Here is a 17,037-nt window from a genome sequence, read left to right as displayed (position 1 = left end):
GAATTATCCTAATCGGCGGGGATTGCGGGAGGATTTTGTAGAAGGGGTTGAGGACTTTATTAGACATGCAATGTCACTTCCGCCATACATAAAAGGAGTAATTAGGTGCCCTTGTGTTAAGTGCGACTGTATGAAGTTTGGAAAACCGGAGGAAGTTAAGGTTCATCTTTATATGAAGGGGTTTATAGCGAATTACTTTGTGTGGACTAATCATGGAAAGATCGATGGTAGCCATGGGATATTTCATAATATGGTTGTTGGTGAAAGTTAGTAGGTCGAGGGAGAATAGAAATAGTGATTCCAGAATTCATGATATGGTTGCGAATGCTTTTGGAATGCACTTTGGGGGTGAGCCCAACGAAATGTTGAACAAACTCCTAATGATGAAGCAAAACGTTTTTATGAACAGTTAGAGGAAGCTAGTCGTCCACTACGTGAAGGTCGTCCGCACTCTGAGTTGTCTGTTACAGTTAGATTACTAAGTATGAAATCTGATTGGAATATTTCTCAAGGAGCCATGGACTCTGTCATTGACCTTATGCGTGAACTAGTTGGCGAGGAAATCGAATTACCTGGTGATTTCTATAAGGCAAAGAGATTAGTTTCTAAGTTAGGACTTTTGTCAATGAGAATTGATTGTTGTGAAGATGGTTGCATGTTATATTATAAAGATGATGCAAATTTAAGCATTTGTAAATTTTGCGGAAAGCCTCGTTTCAAGAGGCTTTCCAGCGGGAAGATGGTCGCTATCAAGGCGATGCATTATTTACCTCTTATACCTAGGCTAAAGAGGTTATATGCGTCGATGAGTTCTGCTCCTCATATGAGATGGCACTTTGAAAATAGAAGACCACCTGGTGTTATGTGCCATCCTTCAGATGGAGAAGCTTGGAAGCACTTTGATAGGACATATCCAGATTTTGCTAGTGAACCAAGGAACATTCGGTTAGGTCTGTGTGCGGATGGCTTCAGAGTTCTTACAGAAGAGCGAAAAGGGAAAGAAAGCTCGCGCATCTGAGAAGGGAGGATCCTTGCACACTGGAGGTGCGGTCAGCCTAGGGACAATAAAAAGAAGAANCTCCATCCCCGTGTAGTCCAGCGCCTGCAGGATACGGGATTCTATAGGATTATTTAGATCGGGCGGATGCAGCTCGACTAGGCTTTGATCACGGCGTTGATTGAGCGGTGGCGACCGGAGACGTACACTTTCCACCTGCCCATTGGCGAGGCCACCATCACACTGCAGGACGTGGAAGTTTTATATGGCCTGCCCGTTGATGGCATCGCCGTTTCACTGCCTATTGCTATGAGATCTATGTCGCGTGCGGATTATTTGGACATGCTGCAGCTGCTCACGGGTTTCAGGCCACAGGACGAGACTGCATCGTCGGGGGCCAGTTGGATGAGTTTGACCCCTAGTAGACAGTACCTGGAGGTACTCCACCCCGAGATCACCGGCGATACAGAGGAGCTACATATTACCCGGTATACAAGGTTGTTGTTGCTTCTTCTATTTGGGGGGGGTCTTGTTCCCGAACACTTCGGGGAACCTAGTCAGCCTGAGATTTCTTCATCATATTCAGCTGCTAGATAAGTTACCCTATTACAGCTGGGGTGCTACTGTTCGCGCCTACATGTACAGGCAGATGTGCCGGGCGAGCATGGGCACCCAGAGTGATGTTTGTGGTTTTTTGCCGCTTCTACATGTGACAACATATTCGAATAATCTGTTCATTAGTTCCAATTCTACCTAGTTAGAATTTATCTTAAACCTTACGTCAACTTTGTATGTTAGGTTTGGGCTTGGGAGCGGTTCTTGTAGTTTCAGCCACCTCTACTACAATTACCTCCTAATGTAGCACCTCCGTTTCTCCCTCTAGCCAGGAGGTGGGTTCTCCTCCGTACACTTGCATGAGAGTATGATGCTCATCATAATCTCTCCCTCTGCAGGGATGTGTTAGATCTGCTGGAGGGCGCACATAATAAAAAAGCGACCAACCTTGGTCTCTAGTTTCCAGATTTTAAAATATAATATTTGGGTTAGAGACCAAAGTTGGTCGCTTCTTAATGATTAATAATAAATAAATAAAAAAAGTATTTTATATTTAGAGACCAACTTTGGTCGCCAAATTTATATTATTAAATTAATAAAGCGACCAAAGTTGGTCTCTATAGTCAATACCCGGAATATTTGGTCCATTTAGCTTAGAGACCAATGTTGGTCGCTAATTAGCGACCAAGTTTGGTCCCTAAATAAAAGAGACCATCAATATAGCGACCAGGCATGTTTGGTCGCTTTTTGGTCGCTTTTGGGCCTATAAGCGACCAACTTTGGTCGCTTTTTGTGGTCGCTTTTTACCGGATTTCTAGTAGTGATAATGGATGGACCATCTGGCTATCATAATCATAATATGCATTTCGTTATTTATTCTTTCCTAATCATAATATGCATGCAAGATCCCTTATACTTTTGAGATTATGACCATCTATACTATAAATATTGGACTTCATAAATCATAAAGGACAAATAATTAAAGAATGAGTAAACTGTAAAGAATACAGAACCATTGCCACTTCGTTCTTAATTAAGTTTTTGTGTTGTGTCTTGGCCATTCGTAGTAAAAGCTGCAATTATTTGAACTTTTTGGAACTGTTATATTGCTTCTTTTTTTTCTTTCCTTTTTTTTTTTTTTTTACCGAAATCTATGCTATTACTGGATAGTTAACTTTTATTTTTATCGTTAGAGAAGAGTTGCCCGGCGATTACTCGAGGTTGTCGGGAATAATTATCCAGGCTTCGCATCCACTCAACGGAGAGCATGATCAAGGTTAGACTGCACTTATTCTCATCTAGTTTTCAATCCTCTCAATAGGGGTGGCAAATGGACGGGTTGGGCTGAATTTGGGCGGGTCAAGATGGGTTAGGTCAATAAATGGGTCATTGTCCAACCCAGCCCAAAGTATACTTGGGTTAAGATGGGATGTGTCAAGATGGGCTAAACAATGAGTCATAACACAACCCGCCCAACTTGACCCATGTTTTAGAACCATGCCCATCTTGCATTAAAAAAAACTTTTACCTTAAAATATGTAAGTTGAAAAATATTTTACGGGTGGGGGTAGGTGGGTGGGGCAGAAAAACACATAAAACAGAAAACTAAAATTATAAGAAAAAGTTTTAAAAAAAATTGAGGGGGTTTGGCGGGGGTGGGGGGGGTTAGGGAGGTAGGTAGGGGTGGGGGAGGGTAGGGTGAGTGGGTGGTGTAGAAAAACAAAAAACATAAAATAGAAAATACGAAAAAAAATTGGGGCAATTAAGTAAATTTTTAGATAAGTTGGGTTGAGATCTTTTATTTTAAGTGAGTTTTATGGGTTGTATTTGGGCTGTTAAATGGGTCAGAATGGGATATAACAAATAATGGGTTAACTTGGGCTCAGCCCAAATTGACTCATGAGCTAAAATGTTTATAGCCAGCCCATTAATCTCTAAACGAATTGAACGGGTTAAATGGATTTGAGCTCAAATTACCACCCCTACCTCTCAATTTAGTTTCGCTCGACACGACCAAAGTAAAATATCAACAACTTGACCGTACCCTTTTGGCTCTGGATTATGTTCTACTCGTGATCTTTCATTAGTTGGTTGATTTTATTCTTTTCTATTTTATTTAATTATTATATCATTATTAATTATAACATAATTATATTTAATTAATTATATGGCTATTTTGGTAATTCAACTTTTTAATTAAGAGTTTCCCACTTTTATAATAGTACTAGTATCTATAAACGTGCGTTGCACGTTAATAATGGCAGATGATGGTTTAAATATTTATTTATATGAATGAACAATAAAAACTAATTAATGAGAGAAACTTTATATATATAATACTACAACAATCATCTAAATGGAGAAAAATATTACTATTACATTAGCATAATACGTGAATTCAAAATAAAAGTACATCAACAGAACTTACACAAATGATCAATTTTAGTCATGTTAAGTAGATAATTATGTATTGTAGTTTAAAGGTATCTAATGTAATAGTATCTTACCGAACACTTCTTTATAGACGGTGTTTTTTGTATCAGAACCAAATCATCCTTATTGGATGCTCTTCTTCGTTTCCGACACGAAGCAAGAAGTCACTGAATGTTGGATCTGTTCTTACTTTTATATTTCTTGTCATTTGAATATTTTTCATTTGATGTAACAAGTATAATTTTGGCAAGCTAGCTTTTACAGTTTTTGCTTTGGTCAATTTTGGAACTACTGATCGTACTTGACAGAAACCACCTCCCAAACTATTACTTTTCCACCAAACGGGCCATCGATATCCAATATATCTCTAAAACTCTGGGCGATTGTTTCGATTGTTTGACGCTTAGCCAAAAGCGCTTCATCCCATATTATGGCTTTTGGTTTCCTTATAAATTTAGCACTATTGTTCTGCTTTGATATATCTGTGTGGTTATTTTAATTATTTAAAGAGGTGTATCAAATCTAAAGTGAGTTGTACGACCTTAAAATAAAATCATTACTCGTACACCACTTGTTCTTATTGCTAACAATATCATGTTTCTGGATCTGACATTTGCAAGTAATGCATGACATATGAATATTATTTTGATTCTGCCGAAGGTATTTACAAAGGATAATACCGCTGTACCAGCGTCAATTTTTTATAATATAGTATTGAAAGCTTATTCTTGTCCAGGATTTAGCTTTGATTGTGCTTCTTCAAACACTTGTATGGCCTTCTTAATATTATACTAATTTTTTTAAACTTTGTGATCTATTTTTTTTTTAATCTCGAGCACTCTTTTTATGGAATAAATTTATGTAACATAAGATTTTTTTAACTTGAAAAATAATTTTGAATTTAAAAAATAATTTAATTAGATTCTCCTGCTAAATAACTAATTGAAAGATTTGATTATCTGATTTTAACACGAAATATAATTTATTTCTGTTGATTTAGATTCTTAATATTAGTTCATCTCATGTTTGAATATTTAACCGTAATCATAATTTTATCCACCAAAAATTTTATTTTCAAAGAGTAAATAGATCGATCTAACATTCCACTTTTAGATCTTTATGTTTGTAGAGTCATTAGTGGTATTGGCTTTTTATCAATTTTTCTTTCTTTTCTCACACATTTATGTTCTTAAATTTTTTTCATAGATTTCTTTAATAATTGAGTATATTTTTCTATATTACACGAAAAATTAATAATAAAAAGATATTATTTGAGTAGAAAAGCATTTTAAATATAATATAATTAATATATTATCATGGGGATTTTTTTCTCAATTTTAACGCATATGCAATCCGTTTAGCATTACTCTTTTTTGGTATTGAATATTATAAAGTGGTAAAGTATTACCAATATGGAGGATTCTTCTAAAATTGATTTTATTAGACTTTCCTGCATATTTTTATTAAGAATTCAATAGACAAGATTGTATTAATTTTAAAATCTTAAATATTAAAAAAATTAACATAGAAGTTATTGTTGTCCAAAATAATTAGTTATTACAGTTATGTCCTTTCCCTATGAGTTCTTCTATTTAATATTTTAGGGCTATTTTAGTCTATCAATATTATATTCGTGCTTTTATAATAAATAAGGCTCTCCACTTTCTAAATGGATTTGGACAGTATAATACGTTTTTTATATTAAATTAGTAATAGGAATTTTTTAAGAATTAGATCCTAAAAACTATAGGATTACATGGCTAAAAATATGCCCATATCCCGAAAGTAATTATACTAATAGAAAATCTAATATGTTCCTAAAGGTATTAGGTTTACATGCTAACATGTAGTATTATATATCTATATGCCCGAAAATAATTATACTAATAGGATTACTAAAGGTAATTAATCATGTAGGATTCCTAACGTGTAGTATTAATTATGTCCTAAAACTAATAGGATTACAAGGCTAATGTCTAGAATTCCGATTATGTCTTTTTATTGTGAGTTAGTATGCTTAATATTAAAAGGTTATTTTTTTAATCCAACATTTTATTCATGCTTTTATCCTATTCATGGCATTACAAACTAATGGTTGATGAAGTTACCTTGTTCTTTAGATTTTTTCTTTCGAAGTAGACTTTTTACATGCATCTCGATGTTTGTACACAGTGTCAAGGCTTAGATGATCCAGGATTGATTTTGTAATTGGTATGCTGATCACTACTCGGCAAATTATTTTCGCTAAAACGTATACCTGGCCTTTACTTCAGAAAAAGAAAGTAGCTTCAGGGTGTCGAGCTAATTAGGTAATGCTCCAATGGAAAAGTTTACATTGAACAACTCTCTTTGTAGCGCGAGAGGAAGGGAAAAGAGGAGAGATTTGCATTAGGTGTAAAGTCTAAAGAGAATGAGAACTTAAAATAAATCAGCTAAAGGTAATCTTGTAGGATTCCTAACGTTTAGTATTATGTCCTAAAATTAATAGGATTACAAGGCTAATGTTTAAAATTCCGATTATGTCCTTCTATTGTAATTCGATATCATGTGAATCTACGAAGATGAATGATCAAAGATTAAATTAGACCAATCTTCCTTGTGTTATATGCTTCTTTTATTTGTTGTTACTTTGTCATGGCCAGGACTTAGGGTTATCGACATTTATATTCCTCTTAAAAATAAAGTTTTGGATAAATAATTAACCATCAAAGAATAAAATATAAATTAATGTGAATATTTAATGTATATATATATCATTTATGGCGACTTCTTTGTCAAGGTCGAGAAATTAGATATTGAGGTCAAATAATAAAAATTATTACTCTATGTACTTTTGACCATTATCAATTTTATCTTAGTTGATATGTCTTATCTGTATACGACAAGAAAAAAATAGTACCAAACGATGAAAACATGTTAAATCTAATACAGAGAAATTAAACATGGCAAATTTATGACAAACACTTATATAAAATCAAGTATATCTATTAAAGTTATTTGTTATATAATAACACATTCCTTTCCCAAAAACTATTAAAAGCAGTTGCAGTATAAAATTTTCTCTATAAAGATGTAAGTAGTGAAACAAAACCAATAGACCATTTAGGCGAGGTCATTTATACCTAAAAAGTAAAATAAAATCACCTACCAAAACATATATATATATATATATATATATATATAGTGTGTGTGTGTGTTTATGTGCATGAAAATTTTCATGTATTTACATATATAACATTATTTGTCAATAAAATATTTGCATTTACTTTTATTTGAAGAATATATATTATCGGGAAAGGTATTGCGAAAGTTGCATGAAAAAGGTAAAAATGTATACTTTGAAGAAACGGGAATGAGGAAGTAAAAAGTAAAGTGGTTACTTAAGGCTTTATTAGAAGAGTACGGATGACCTGTAACATTTACGAAAACAACTTTACAAAACTCGCAATGGATGGCGTCCGATTTAGTTGACACATTTGCTCATCGTATTAACCTCAATGGATGAAGTCTAATTTAGTTGCAACTTTTGTTCATCGTATTTACTTTGATGTCATCTCTTTGGCTATGCAATGTCAAGACTGCTACCTTCTATTGAGAGTGACGAAGTATTCCACAAGCATCAAACATGATACTAAACTCGTACAATAGTGGTCATATGAAAATTTTCTTTGTGGTTCTTCATGTTTGCACGGGTCGTGGTTTTGATGTTATTTGCTTTGACCATCTTTATGATTCTCAATGTCATGTACTCCATCATGAAATCTAGAGGCTCTAATTATCCTTATTCTCTATATATATTTGCTTTTCCACTAAAAACTTGAAGGGAGATGTGTTTTCTTTCTCATTTTCCAAATTTCAAATATATGTTAATGCCAAAATTGCCATTACTGCTTGGTGATAGTGTTTGCATGGCAGTAACACTACTCTAGCCACTGGCATCTTCAAGCATTCAGATTACGACAAACAACGAAGGCGTCGTGCCTTACCTTTCTTTTTCATTTAAGAAGAATGAAACTTTGTTGTAATGCCTTGGAATACAATTGGTAATTTCTTACTCAACTTCAAATCAGAGGTTGCACTTTTGACTTTGAGTGCAAACTTTGTTATGCTTTCATTCAGAGAGATACAAGCTCTTTAACGAAGCATGTCTCGGTGCCATTTCTTTGTATAAATAAAAAAGCAGAAAACAGCAGGATCACTCCGTATTAATTCCATACAGAATTTTTGTACATCGGTTTTAAAATCAAAATCGCTACACCTTTGAAGAAAGATAAATTTTCCAAACTTCTAGCACATCGGAAACTAAAAATTTGATTCTGAAAGTAACTATTTCTTGCAAAGTAAAATACAATTTATAGCGAAGAAAGAATCAAATTATGATGAAAGTATGCGTCCTTTCATTTTAAGACACAACTGTTCATTTAAAATATTTTATTAATCATTTGTATAATTGTATTTTAACGTTGGCTTGGGGCCTGTGTATAGGCGTAAGGCTTTTTTTTTTCTTTTTGTAAATAAGATATTTAAATTATTGAGAGGGCATTTAGGTCTTTTAACTTTTCAATTTTGGGGTTCCACTTTTATAATAATATAGATAGATATAGATAGATAATACAAAAAAGACAATCATATCATGCTCAAAGTTAATGATTTTATAATGAGAATTTGTGACAGAATGTCATCCAATTTTTAAACTTGTCTTCAGGTGAAACAGGACACACAACACCTTGGTCAAACTTTTGGAACTGTTGGAACATTCATGGTGAAGTGCAAGGGTGAAAAAGAAAACAATCTTAGGAAACTTGATAACATGTAATTTTAATTTGACATATCTATGATAAGTACAACTCACAGTGTGAGATACTTGTGCTAAAATATTATAATAAATTCCAGATTTTTAGATAAGAAATTGGGGCTTTGGCTCATATTCATGTACACTACAACGGGGTAAAACATCGACGTATCTACACTCTATAAAGGAAGTACTGCGCTCTTTCATTTTTGAGAATTTAATACAGTAATAGTACCTAATCATAAATTAAAATAGTCGTGTACACCTTTTGCTTTTGGAAATAGGAACTTATGAATTAATGGCACTCATTAACAATTAAACACTCAAGAAAACTAATTTTGGGTGTAAAAAAAAATTAAATTTGTGAGATTTAACTGAGGGATGTTTATAAGTTTCAGTTATCAGGAGCATCAGTTGCCTATACATCTATGAAATTCAACTATTGTATTTATAGCCTCCCGTTTAAAATAATGTATCCCAATCTTAATCGGATTTATGCTCAAAAGGAAGTGCAAAGTTCATCTCGTACCTCTCAAATATGATTCACCTACAAATCACTATCAAATATCTTATCAATTAAAGGCCTTTCTCCTTTCTTCCTCTTGAAGTGAAAAAAAAAAATCAATGTGCATCCGGAAACCTTTCAATTGCTTGAACCATCTCTGAAATGAAAGTTTAATTGAAGGTTTAAAACCCCAATTTCAAACCCTAGCCTAAAATCTCTAGTTTCTTGATGAAATTATAATGTAAAAACATTACCTGCATACAATAGTTTAGGAATCTTTGTTTCAAGTCGGAATCTGGTTCCCATATTGCAAATCTGCAATGGAACCCAAATAGAAGAAGATGAAATCACTAAGCAAAAATCAAAGAGGAAGAAAACTCACCAGAAAGAGGGAAGGAAAAAGCAGAACAATGATGGAGTGAGAATTGAAAATCTGAGTAGTTCTCTCATATAAACTGGAACAGAGGGAGTAGTTAAAAAGAAAAATTAAATAAATTGGTTGACTTATTCTGTTGACATTCACCTAATTTGGGTCCTTCTTCCAGCCCAAATCATATGTAGCCCAAATTCTAAAATGGAATTTTTACCTACTATAGCAAAGGTTAACACCTTATTTATTTTAAATAAATACTATTTAAAAAAATTATATTTTATAGATACATTTTAATGTTTATAGCAAAATATCTAATTTTGGTTAACTCCTACTAAGCCACTAAATACACTATTCAATTACAGTATTTTCTTTCTCTCTCTACTTTGATACATACCATTCTCTTTCCCATTCCCTGAAAACACCATGCTCAATCTCAAAATTCCTCTCACCCACATCACATATGTTCTCTCCGCATCGGACGTTGCTTTCTCTTAAATTTTTTAATGTATACCCGATTTGAGCAAACTTCAGACACTACCCATGTTTGTCAGACACTACTCAAATTTATTAGCTATTCTTTCTTCACATTTCCGGCAATCGAACGGTATGTTTCTGCTATTCGCTGCCGTGCTTTTTACCCCTCCCTTCTTCTCTAGACGTTGAATCTATTAGCTTTCTTTTTTTGAACAGTGTATGGAGGAAAAGTAAGGTTTTTAGGTATTTGCTCCTTTTTTAGAGAGACGGCGACAATAGGTATTTGATCCTGAGTCCTGACTTTTGATCAGTGTAGGTCTTTATGTAAAAATTCTGTACATTGAAGAAATTATTCTACAGAGGAGATTCATGGCGTAGATGGAGCTTGTTACCTTTTCTATTGGAAGACAATTCTTAGAAGAAGGGGAAAATAAAGAAGAGTTAATTAAACAAAAACAAAGTTCGTAAAAGAAAGATATGTTGTTTGAGCTTTCCTCTATATGTGTCATCAACTCATCCTTGTAATTCATGTAAACCACAAAAACTTTGATCAATTTTAGGAGGAAAGTTTTGTACTTTGGGCATAGTTAAATAGCTAGAAGACCGAAATATGGTGAACGAGAGATTTGATGACCTTTGTTAAGATCAGTTGAAAGATTGCAAATACAGAAATTCAGACTTCAGAAAGCGTGAAGGCGGTAGGAAAATGCGTATATTCTCTCACATTTTGAATTTAACAGTGACATGCAAACTTATTCTTGTTTTCCTTCTCTTTTTGGGGTGTGCGGAGAGGGGAGAGGGGAGAGGGGAGAGGGGAGAGGGGAGATATATATATATACACCTCCCAGGTGGTCTCCAGAGGTTATTGTGTAAACCTCTTTATTTAGTTAGCGAAACATTTAACTCTTCAAGCCCCCAGGAAACAGCAAGGTAACACGAATAAAGTGGTCATAGGTCCTCACTGGAAGTTGGTATTCTGCTTCTTCATGGGTTTTTATCTTTCCCTCTTCTGTAGCTGTTTTACTCTTCTTGTCTCTGGTGCGCGTGTCTCGTGGATTATTCAAATTGCCACACTGAGAATTCCCTTTGTGTTGCTTATTAGAAAAAGAAAGATCCTCTATTTTGTGCATTTACCAATGTTATCAAAGGCAAAAAGCGCAAAAAGGCTCTACGGTCCATTGAGGCTTTAAGCACAAAGCGCAAATAAAACGTTAGCTTTAATGAAGACAAGCACAAATGGAGGAAAAATAAAAATATGTATATGTAGTTCAATACTAAGAATTATAAGCATGTATAACAAATATATGGACAAAGAAATTGAAAAACGTACAATAAGGTGAAATATCAACTTCTTAGTGTTGCCTCCTCAGGATTATGCTCATTGGCAAAGATAAGTATGCCTTAGAGCTGAACGCCCGCTAAGCGAGGCAGAGCGCTCACATGTTTTTGCCTCGCTTGAGGGCTTAAGCGTGCCTTTGACTATACTGGCGTTCACATTTATTAGCAAAATCCTTTTCCGTATGCTCCAAATTTTAAAGAATCTGGATTTCATGGTTCATACACTTTACACTTCACTTGTGCTACTAAGAAAACATCATAACGTGTTAGTTCCATACTCTGTTTTATCAATGGGTGAATCTCTTTGTTGAGTTTGCTTTAATCATCTTGTTACAGATGCATATCTTGTCTTAGTTTTGGATATTCCAAGCTTAATGCACTTCATTTTGTGATTCAGGAAGTTGGTTGAACCGAGAGGACACAAAATATGCCACTTTATGATTGTATGCTTTTACTGAAACCGCATGTACAGAAGGAGGCTCTGATGGACCTTGTTGCAAAGGTTGGGAGGCATGTTTATAGAAAAAATGGTGTGCTTACAGATTTAAAGTCATTTGGTGATGTTAATCTGGGTTATGGCATTAAGAAACTAGATGGAAGATACTATCAGGTCTGTCTCTATTATTATCCTTTCAATAATGTCACATTTGCCTTCTTTTCCGATTAGTGAATGATTTATCAGAATATCATCAAAGGTGAAATGCAGTCCATAAACATTTAAACATAGAAGCAACAGAGACAAAAAAACAGTAGGTGATTTTTTCTCATCTGCCAAGCTTTGATGCGCTGAGTTACCCGGTACTTGTGTTGGTTGTAGATAGCAGATAGCTAGTGGAATAATCACGGTGTACGAAAGATGGCCCCGACACCACAGTTATCAAAAAAGAAAAAATCACATTTTACTATAGAGGTACCCAGATATGAATTATTCTGGCAAAAGTTCCAATCTTTGGTCATTCACTATGTCTGGCGCTTTTACCAGTTGGTCCGTCTAGCAGCAGAGATAGCTGTTTAGCCTCATCCTCATGTTTCTGCTGCTTTCCATATTTAGGTACATGATCTGATAAATACGTCTTAGGTCTGTGACAACGACCATGCTTCTGTATGCACCTCCGGGACCTAGGATTGACCTTTCTGTCCTGTATCTTCACAAAGGAATCAGTAATTTTAGGTCAATATTCTGTTCTCAGTATTATGATTATTGTTACTACATTTAAAAATATTGCACGTTTTTAGGGTCAACTGATGCAAATGACAGTGATGACACCACCCAGTTTTAACAAAGAGCTGCATTACCTGAACAAAGAAGACCGCCTACTTCGATGGCTTTTGGTTAAGCATCGTGACATCAAATTTGGGTTGGACTTTTTGGGCGAAGATGATGCTAAGACTGAGCTAAGGAAGTTCAGGAGCAACATATACGAAAGTGAGGAAGAAGAGGAAGAAGATGATGAGGATGATGAATATAATGTCGACAAATCCGGGAGGAAGCCAGTCTAGAAAACCGATGAGTTTCTCTATAAGCTGATCAGAATCAACCATAACCCCAACCGGAGGAAGAAAAAAGAGGCCACAAGTAAACACCTAAACCTATAATTTAAGCTGTTGCTTAAACTAATAGTAGAAGAGTAGAAATTGATAAAATTTCTTGCAGTCTCTCTGTCTTTTTATCTCTACTATGACTGTATTTTCTCTGTCTCCTTCCATCAGCAATCAAGTATAGTATGTTTTTTCATCTTGACCATATTTCCTTGATATTTGATCTTTAGTGTGTTTTCTTCTGTAAATATGAGTAGTCAGTCTTATATATGATTCTCTCTCTTCCCTCTTATGGGTTGTGTTCATCAGAGCCTAGATTGCTTTTCCTATTGTTTGCCTAATATTTGTTTGCTTTTGGTGCGATACTTGTGGGATAGATAAAGTATTGGTTTTACAAAAGAGAAATGAGGCGTTGTGTGGATAATGGGAGGCGAATCCTTGTTAACTAAACTAGTAAGAGATGGTTTTCTACTGCTGTATTTATGTTACTATCATTCACTTCATACGAAATCAAAAGAAAATTAAATTGAGTCCAATACTTTTCTAGTTGTATTATTTTTGCTGTATGCCATAAAAAGTGAAGCACTCTATTATGTTTCCGACTTTATGTGGGTTCTTACAAATATAGTGTTCCAAGAATTTAAAACCGGATAGAACCGATACTGGAAAAGTAACCGGGATAATATTGATAGTTCAGAAAACTTTATACTTTGGTTATATTCACTATTAACCAAAAAAATGGTATAGCATAAACTAAAAGGTAAAAAAAGAGGCAACCATCCACACCTCTAATTTAGGTGAAGGCGATTGGACAAAACCTGCTTACTGCAGATTGTCTGTTCAAAAAAATTGTGTAGTGCACTCAGCGATGCTCCCCTATTAACTGGAAACTGTTTTCCTCTTTCTGTCTTGTGGGTGATTCATCCATCCAAAACACAGGTCTTGCAATTAATATCTGTAGGATTATGCAAGGAGTAAATTTGATTTGGTCATAAATTTGAAAGAATCTCATCTTGCTCTAAATTTTAACGTTAAATCCTTACAGAAAAACTGATAAATAGACCATCCGAATTCAATGTTTAGATTTTGATCAAAGGCAAAGTTTTCAGAGAAGTTAGTTCTTTAAAAATGAGCTCGGCAGAGGGTTCGAGAATAGGGTAGGGTCCGCTTTCTAGTCGTAGTTGATACCGCCCCTGTTTACTTCAGCATGCAAGGAACACCTTCGGGAAGAATCAAAGTTTTTCTCCTCTGTAAAGCTACTCATCTTTCTGTTAGCTTTCAGTTAGCAGATACATATTCAGTTTTCAGCTTCAACTTTCAGTTACTCCCTCAGAAACGGCTGCTATTACCCCATAGGCTAAAGAGTAAAAGGATGAATTCGACCCCAGGAGGGGCTCGCGTCTGATTAGCTAGTTGGCGAGACAATAGCTTACTAAGGCGATGATCAGTCTGGTCCAAGGATGATCAGCCACATTGGGACTGAGACACGACCCGGACTCCTATGGGAAGCAACAGTGGGGAATTTTCCGCAATGGGCGAAAGCCTGACGAGTGAACTTTTGTCCAATTTATGTAAAGGTGTTTAAATTTCGAGAGTGAAACGAATAATATGTTAGTCGTAATTTTTTCATATGCTTTTTAAAATGTAGTTTTCATATATGTAAATTTTATTTCGAACAATTAAAAAGTTCTATGTCCAAATGCATAGTCAAATTAAAAGGTTTAAATCTCGAAAAGCAAAAAATATCACTTAAGTTGGAACAGAGGAGTATTAGTTTTAATTCAGTTTTCAAAAATTAGTTTCAGCTTTCAAATTATTCAATATTTATTATTCCCACGTGAATTGCCTTCTCCACTTGCTGCATTTCATTATATTTGTATAGCTCATGCTTGTCTTGTCCTCCGCTTACGGGGTATTTATCAAGGAAATTTTTGGGTATTCTTTAGTGGTGCTTGGTCCGTTGGGGCCTGCCACGTCGTGTGGTAGGTGCTGAGTTTGTAGGCGACAAAGCACCTGGCTAGGGACAGATTCAGTAGACTCAGTTGGTGAGCCTTGATTCTTTCTAGTATTGTCGATATTCTTTTCAGACGTATAGGTGTTATTAGACATTTATATTGTTTCAGGGGAATATCTTCGAAGACTCATGTACTCGAATTTTTTAGATAGAGGCTCAACTTGTCATTGTAAGTTTAGCACTATAAGAAAAATCACGTATTATATGGGGATTTTATTGGGGATTATGTAAGAAAATCCGGAGGAAACTAAGTTTTATGCGGATTTTCCTTCCCAAAAGATTCCGATGGAAAAAACTTCGTACGTAATTATTACCTGTGAATTTTAAAAATTCCCAGGTAAGTTACTTGGGAATTTCAAATCCGCATGTAAATTACCTGGGACTTTAAATTCGCATGTCTATTACTTGCGAATTTTTTCGTATGAAATTCTAAAAATTCGTATGAAATATTTGGTGAAAATTTAATGAAAAGTTCAGAGTTTTCTTGCGGATTTTGATAGGGAAATAGCTGCAAGTAAATCCCCATAAAAATTCCCAAGCGCATGTAGACATTTTTAGATAAATTTTTTAAATTACTACAATATTACTACTATTGTAGAAGCAGCTAAGGAGAGGAGCTTGGGGTCGCAGGGTTATTTTGGAGAATTGGGGTAAGAGACACATGCTATTCTGTTACTTTGACACATCCTCATAGATTGTCGCAATTCCATGAAATTGAAAGATGAAACTGAACGACACCGTCTATCACAACGTCTTCCGTCATTTTTCTGCTCTGTTTCACTCTTTTCTCTCCCTCATCAGTTCACAGTGTGCTGTCTGTATAGTTATTGGGTGAGTTTTTTCTTCTGTGTTTTCCTTTGTTTATCCAACCTCTTCTGATTACCAGTGTTATCTAGATTTAAGATTGTGTTGCTTTTTACTTTGAAGAATGTTTCCTTATGATGTTTTGAATCTTCCCTAGAAGATGTAGCTTGCTTTCATCTGAAATTCTTACGTAATTGGTGATATGTTGTTAGGCTTCTGTTTTACGTGCTTTTCATGATTTTATCTTAATTTTTATCTGTTTCAACTCTTTTAAAGTGCAGTAAGAATGGATTTAAGTTTATTATTTAGATACTACATCCAGACTTGCACTAGAGGTATTTGAGAAATTTCCGACGAGAAAGAAGGGGTGAAGTATTTGAGAATGGAGAGGAACGTTAGGAAATTTACGAGGAAAATTGTTTCGCCTGAGAATGCAAATACTGATTCCATGTCTGCTGTTTGTCAAGATGGGGTTCAAGTCACTGTTGAAAAATTGCCACCGCCCGAACCTAAAAAATGTAAGATCATTAATGTCAGGCTTGCTTAAAATAGGGGAAATGTAGAACACTTAAGTTTGCTTTATGAGTTTTAATTTGGACTTCGGAAAGGTATGAAATTCTATTTTATAGTGGCTGCATAGATTTTGTAGATAGAATAGGAGAATGAGTATAAGCTCATTTTGTTCTTTGTAAACAAAATTCTTTTCAGCTCACTCATGGATTTCAATAAGCAAAAAAATTTGAACCAACTGACGGCCTCATACACAGAGCCAACGGATCTCTTCTTCAGTAATTGATAACACTAGATAACACCAGAGATTAGAACTTACTATATAATGTTTGGTAGCGTCTAGGATCAAGAATAGATGCTAAAGCTCTCAAACATTGTGCAAATAAAACCTGTTGTTGCATTATTTGTCTTATAAATCATCACGCATAAATCTATGCACCTTCTTGCCGCTCCATTGTTGTTTCCACAGATTATTTTAACTTTTCTTATGTATTTTTTAAACTCATCACCCATGTTTCTCCTCTACCCACCAATGCTTAACCAAATGACAAACGTATGTAGATCCATTATTTGGTAATTCAAGTGATGGCAAGTGGGGATGAAGTTTAATTTTGTTTCATTTAAGCCTTCTTTTCGACAGAAGAATGGCAGAATTCAAAAGATAAGCATTTCATAGCAAAACAACTTATCTAACTGATACCCT

General features: G+C 34.8%; 1 protein-coding gene and 2 long non-coding RNA genes across 5 annotated transcripts; 2 read left to right on the top strand and 1 right to left on the bottom strand.

The window, feature by feature from the left end:
- Window positions 1-8,490: 8,490 nt before the first annotated feature.
- Window positions 8,491-9,747, bottom strand: LOC109209048. Its single transcript, XR_002065304.1, has 2 exons — window positions 9,537-9,747; window positions 8,491-9,439 (listed from the first exon to the last, which is right to left on the bottom strand). It is a non-coding gene; the product is annotated as an uncharacterized LOC109209048 (long non-coding RNA).
- A 316-nt stretch (window positions 9,748-10,063) lies between these two features.
- Window positions 10,064-13,335, top strand: LOC109209045. 3 transcript variants are annotated; one of them, XM_019372212.1, is made up of 4 exons: window positions 10,064-10,259; window positions 10,346-10,408; window positions 11,865-12,077; window positions 12,704-13,335. In XM_019372212.1, exons 3-4 carry the CDS (start codon window positions 11,895-11,897, stop codon window positions 12,965-12,967), a joined length of 447 nt encoding a protein of 148 aa, XP_019227757.1. In that variant the 5' UTR covers window positions 10,064-10,259; window positions 10,346-10,408; window positions 11,865-11,894; the 3' UTR covers window positions 12,968-13,335. The 3 variants fall into 3 exon arrangements, with proteins under 3 accessions (XP_019227757.1, XP_019227756.1, XP_019227758.1); XM_019372211.1 differs by lacking the exon at window positions 10,346-10,408; XM_019372213.1 differs by lacking the exons at window positions 10,064-10,259; window positions 10,346-10,408 and adding an exon at window positions 10,445-10,827.
- Window positions 13,336-15,441: 2,106 nt separating this feature from the next.
- LOC109209044 lies at window positions 15,442-16,734 on the top strand. The gene is made up of 2 exons (XR_002065303.1): window positions 15,442-15,851; window positions 16,106-16,734. It is a non-coding gene; the product is annotated as an uncharacterized LOC109209044 (long non-coding RNA).
- The last annotated feature ends 303 nt before the right edge of the window (window positions 16,735-17,037 follow it).

This window comes from Nicotiana attenuata, unplaced genomic scaffold, assembly GCF_001879085.1.
Source record: "Nicotiana attenuata strain UT unplaced genomic scaffold, NIATTr2, whole genome shotgun sequence".
Classification (NCBI taxonomy): domain Eukaryota; kingdom Viridiplantae; phylum Streptophyta; class Magnoliopsida; order Solanales; family Solanaceae; genus Nicotiana; species Nicotiana attenuata.
Note: the sequence above shows the minus strand (reverse complement) of the source record. Positions and strands in the feature narration are given on the sequence as shown.

Coding starts and splice junctions, on each gene's coding strand:
- LOC109209045 (XM_019372211.1), top strand. CDS start 11,895: ATGCCACTTTATGATTGTATGCTTTTACTGAAACCGCATGTACAGAAG. Junction 12,078..12,703: donor TAGATGGAAGATACTATCAG/GTCTGTCTCTAT, acceptor GCACGTTTTTAG/GGTCAACTGATGCAAATGAC.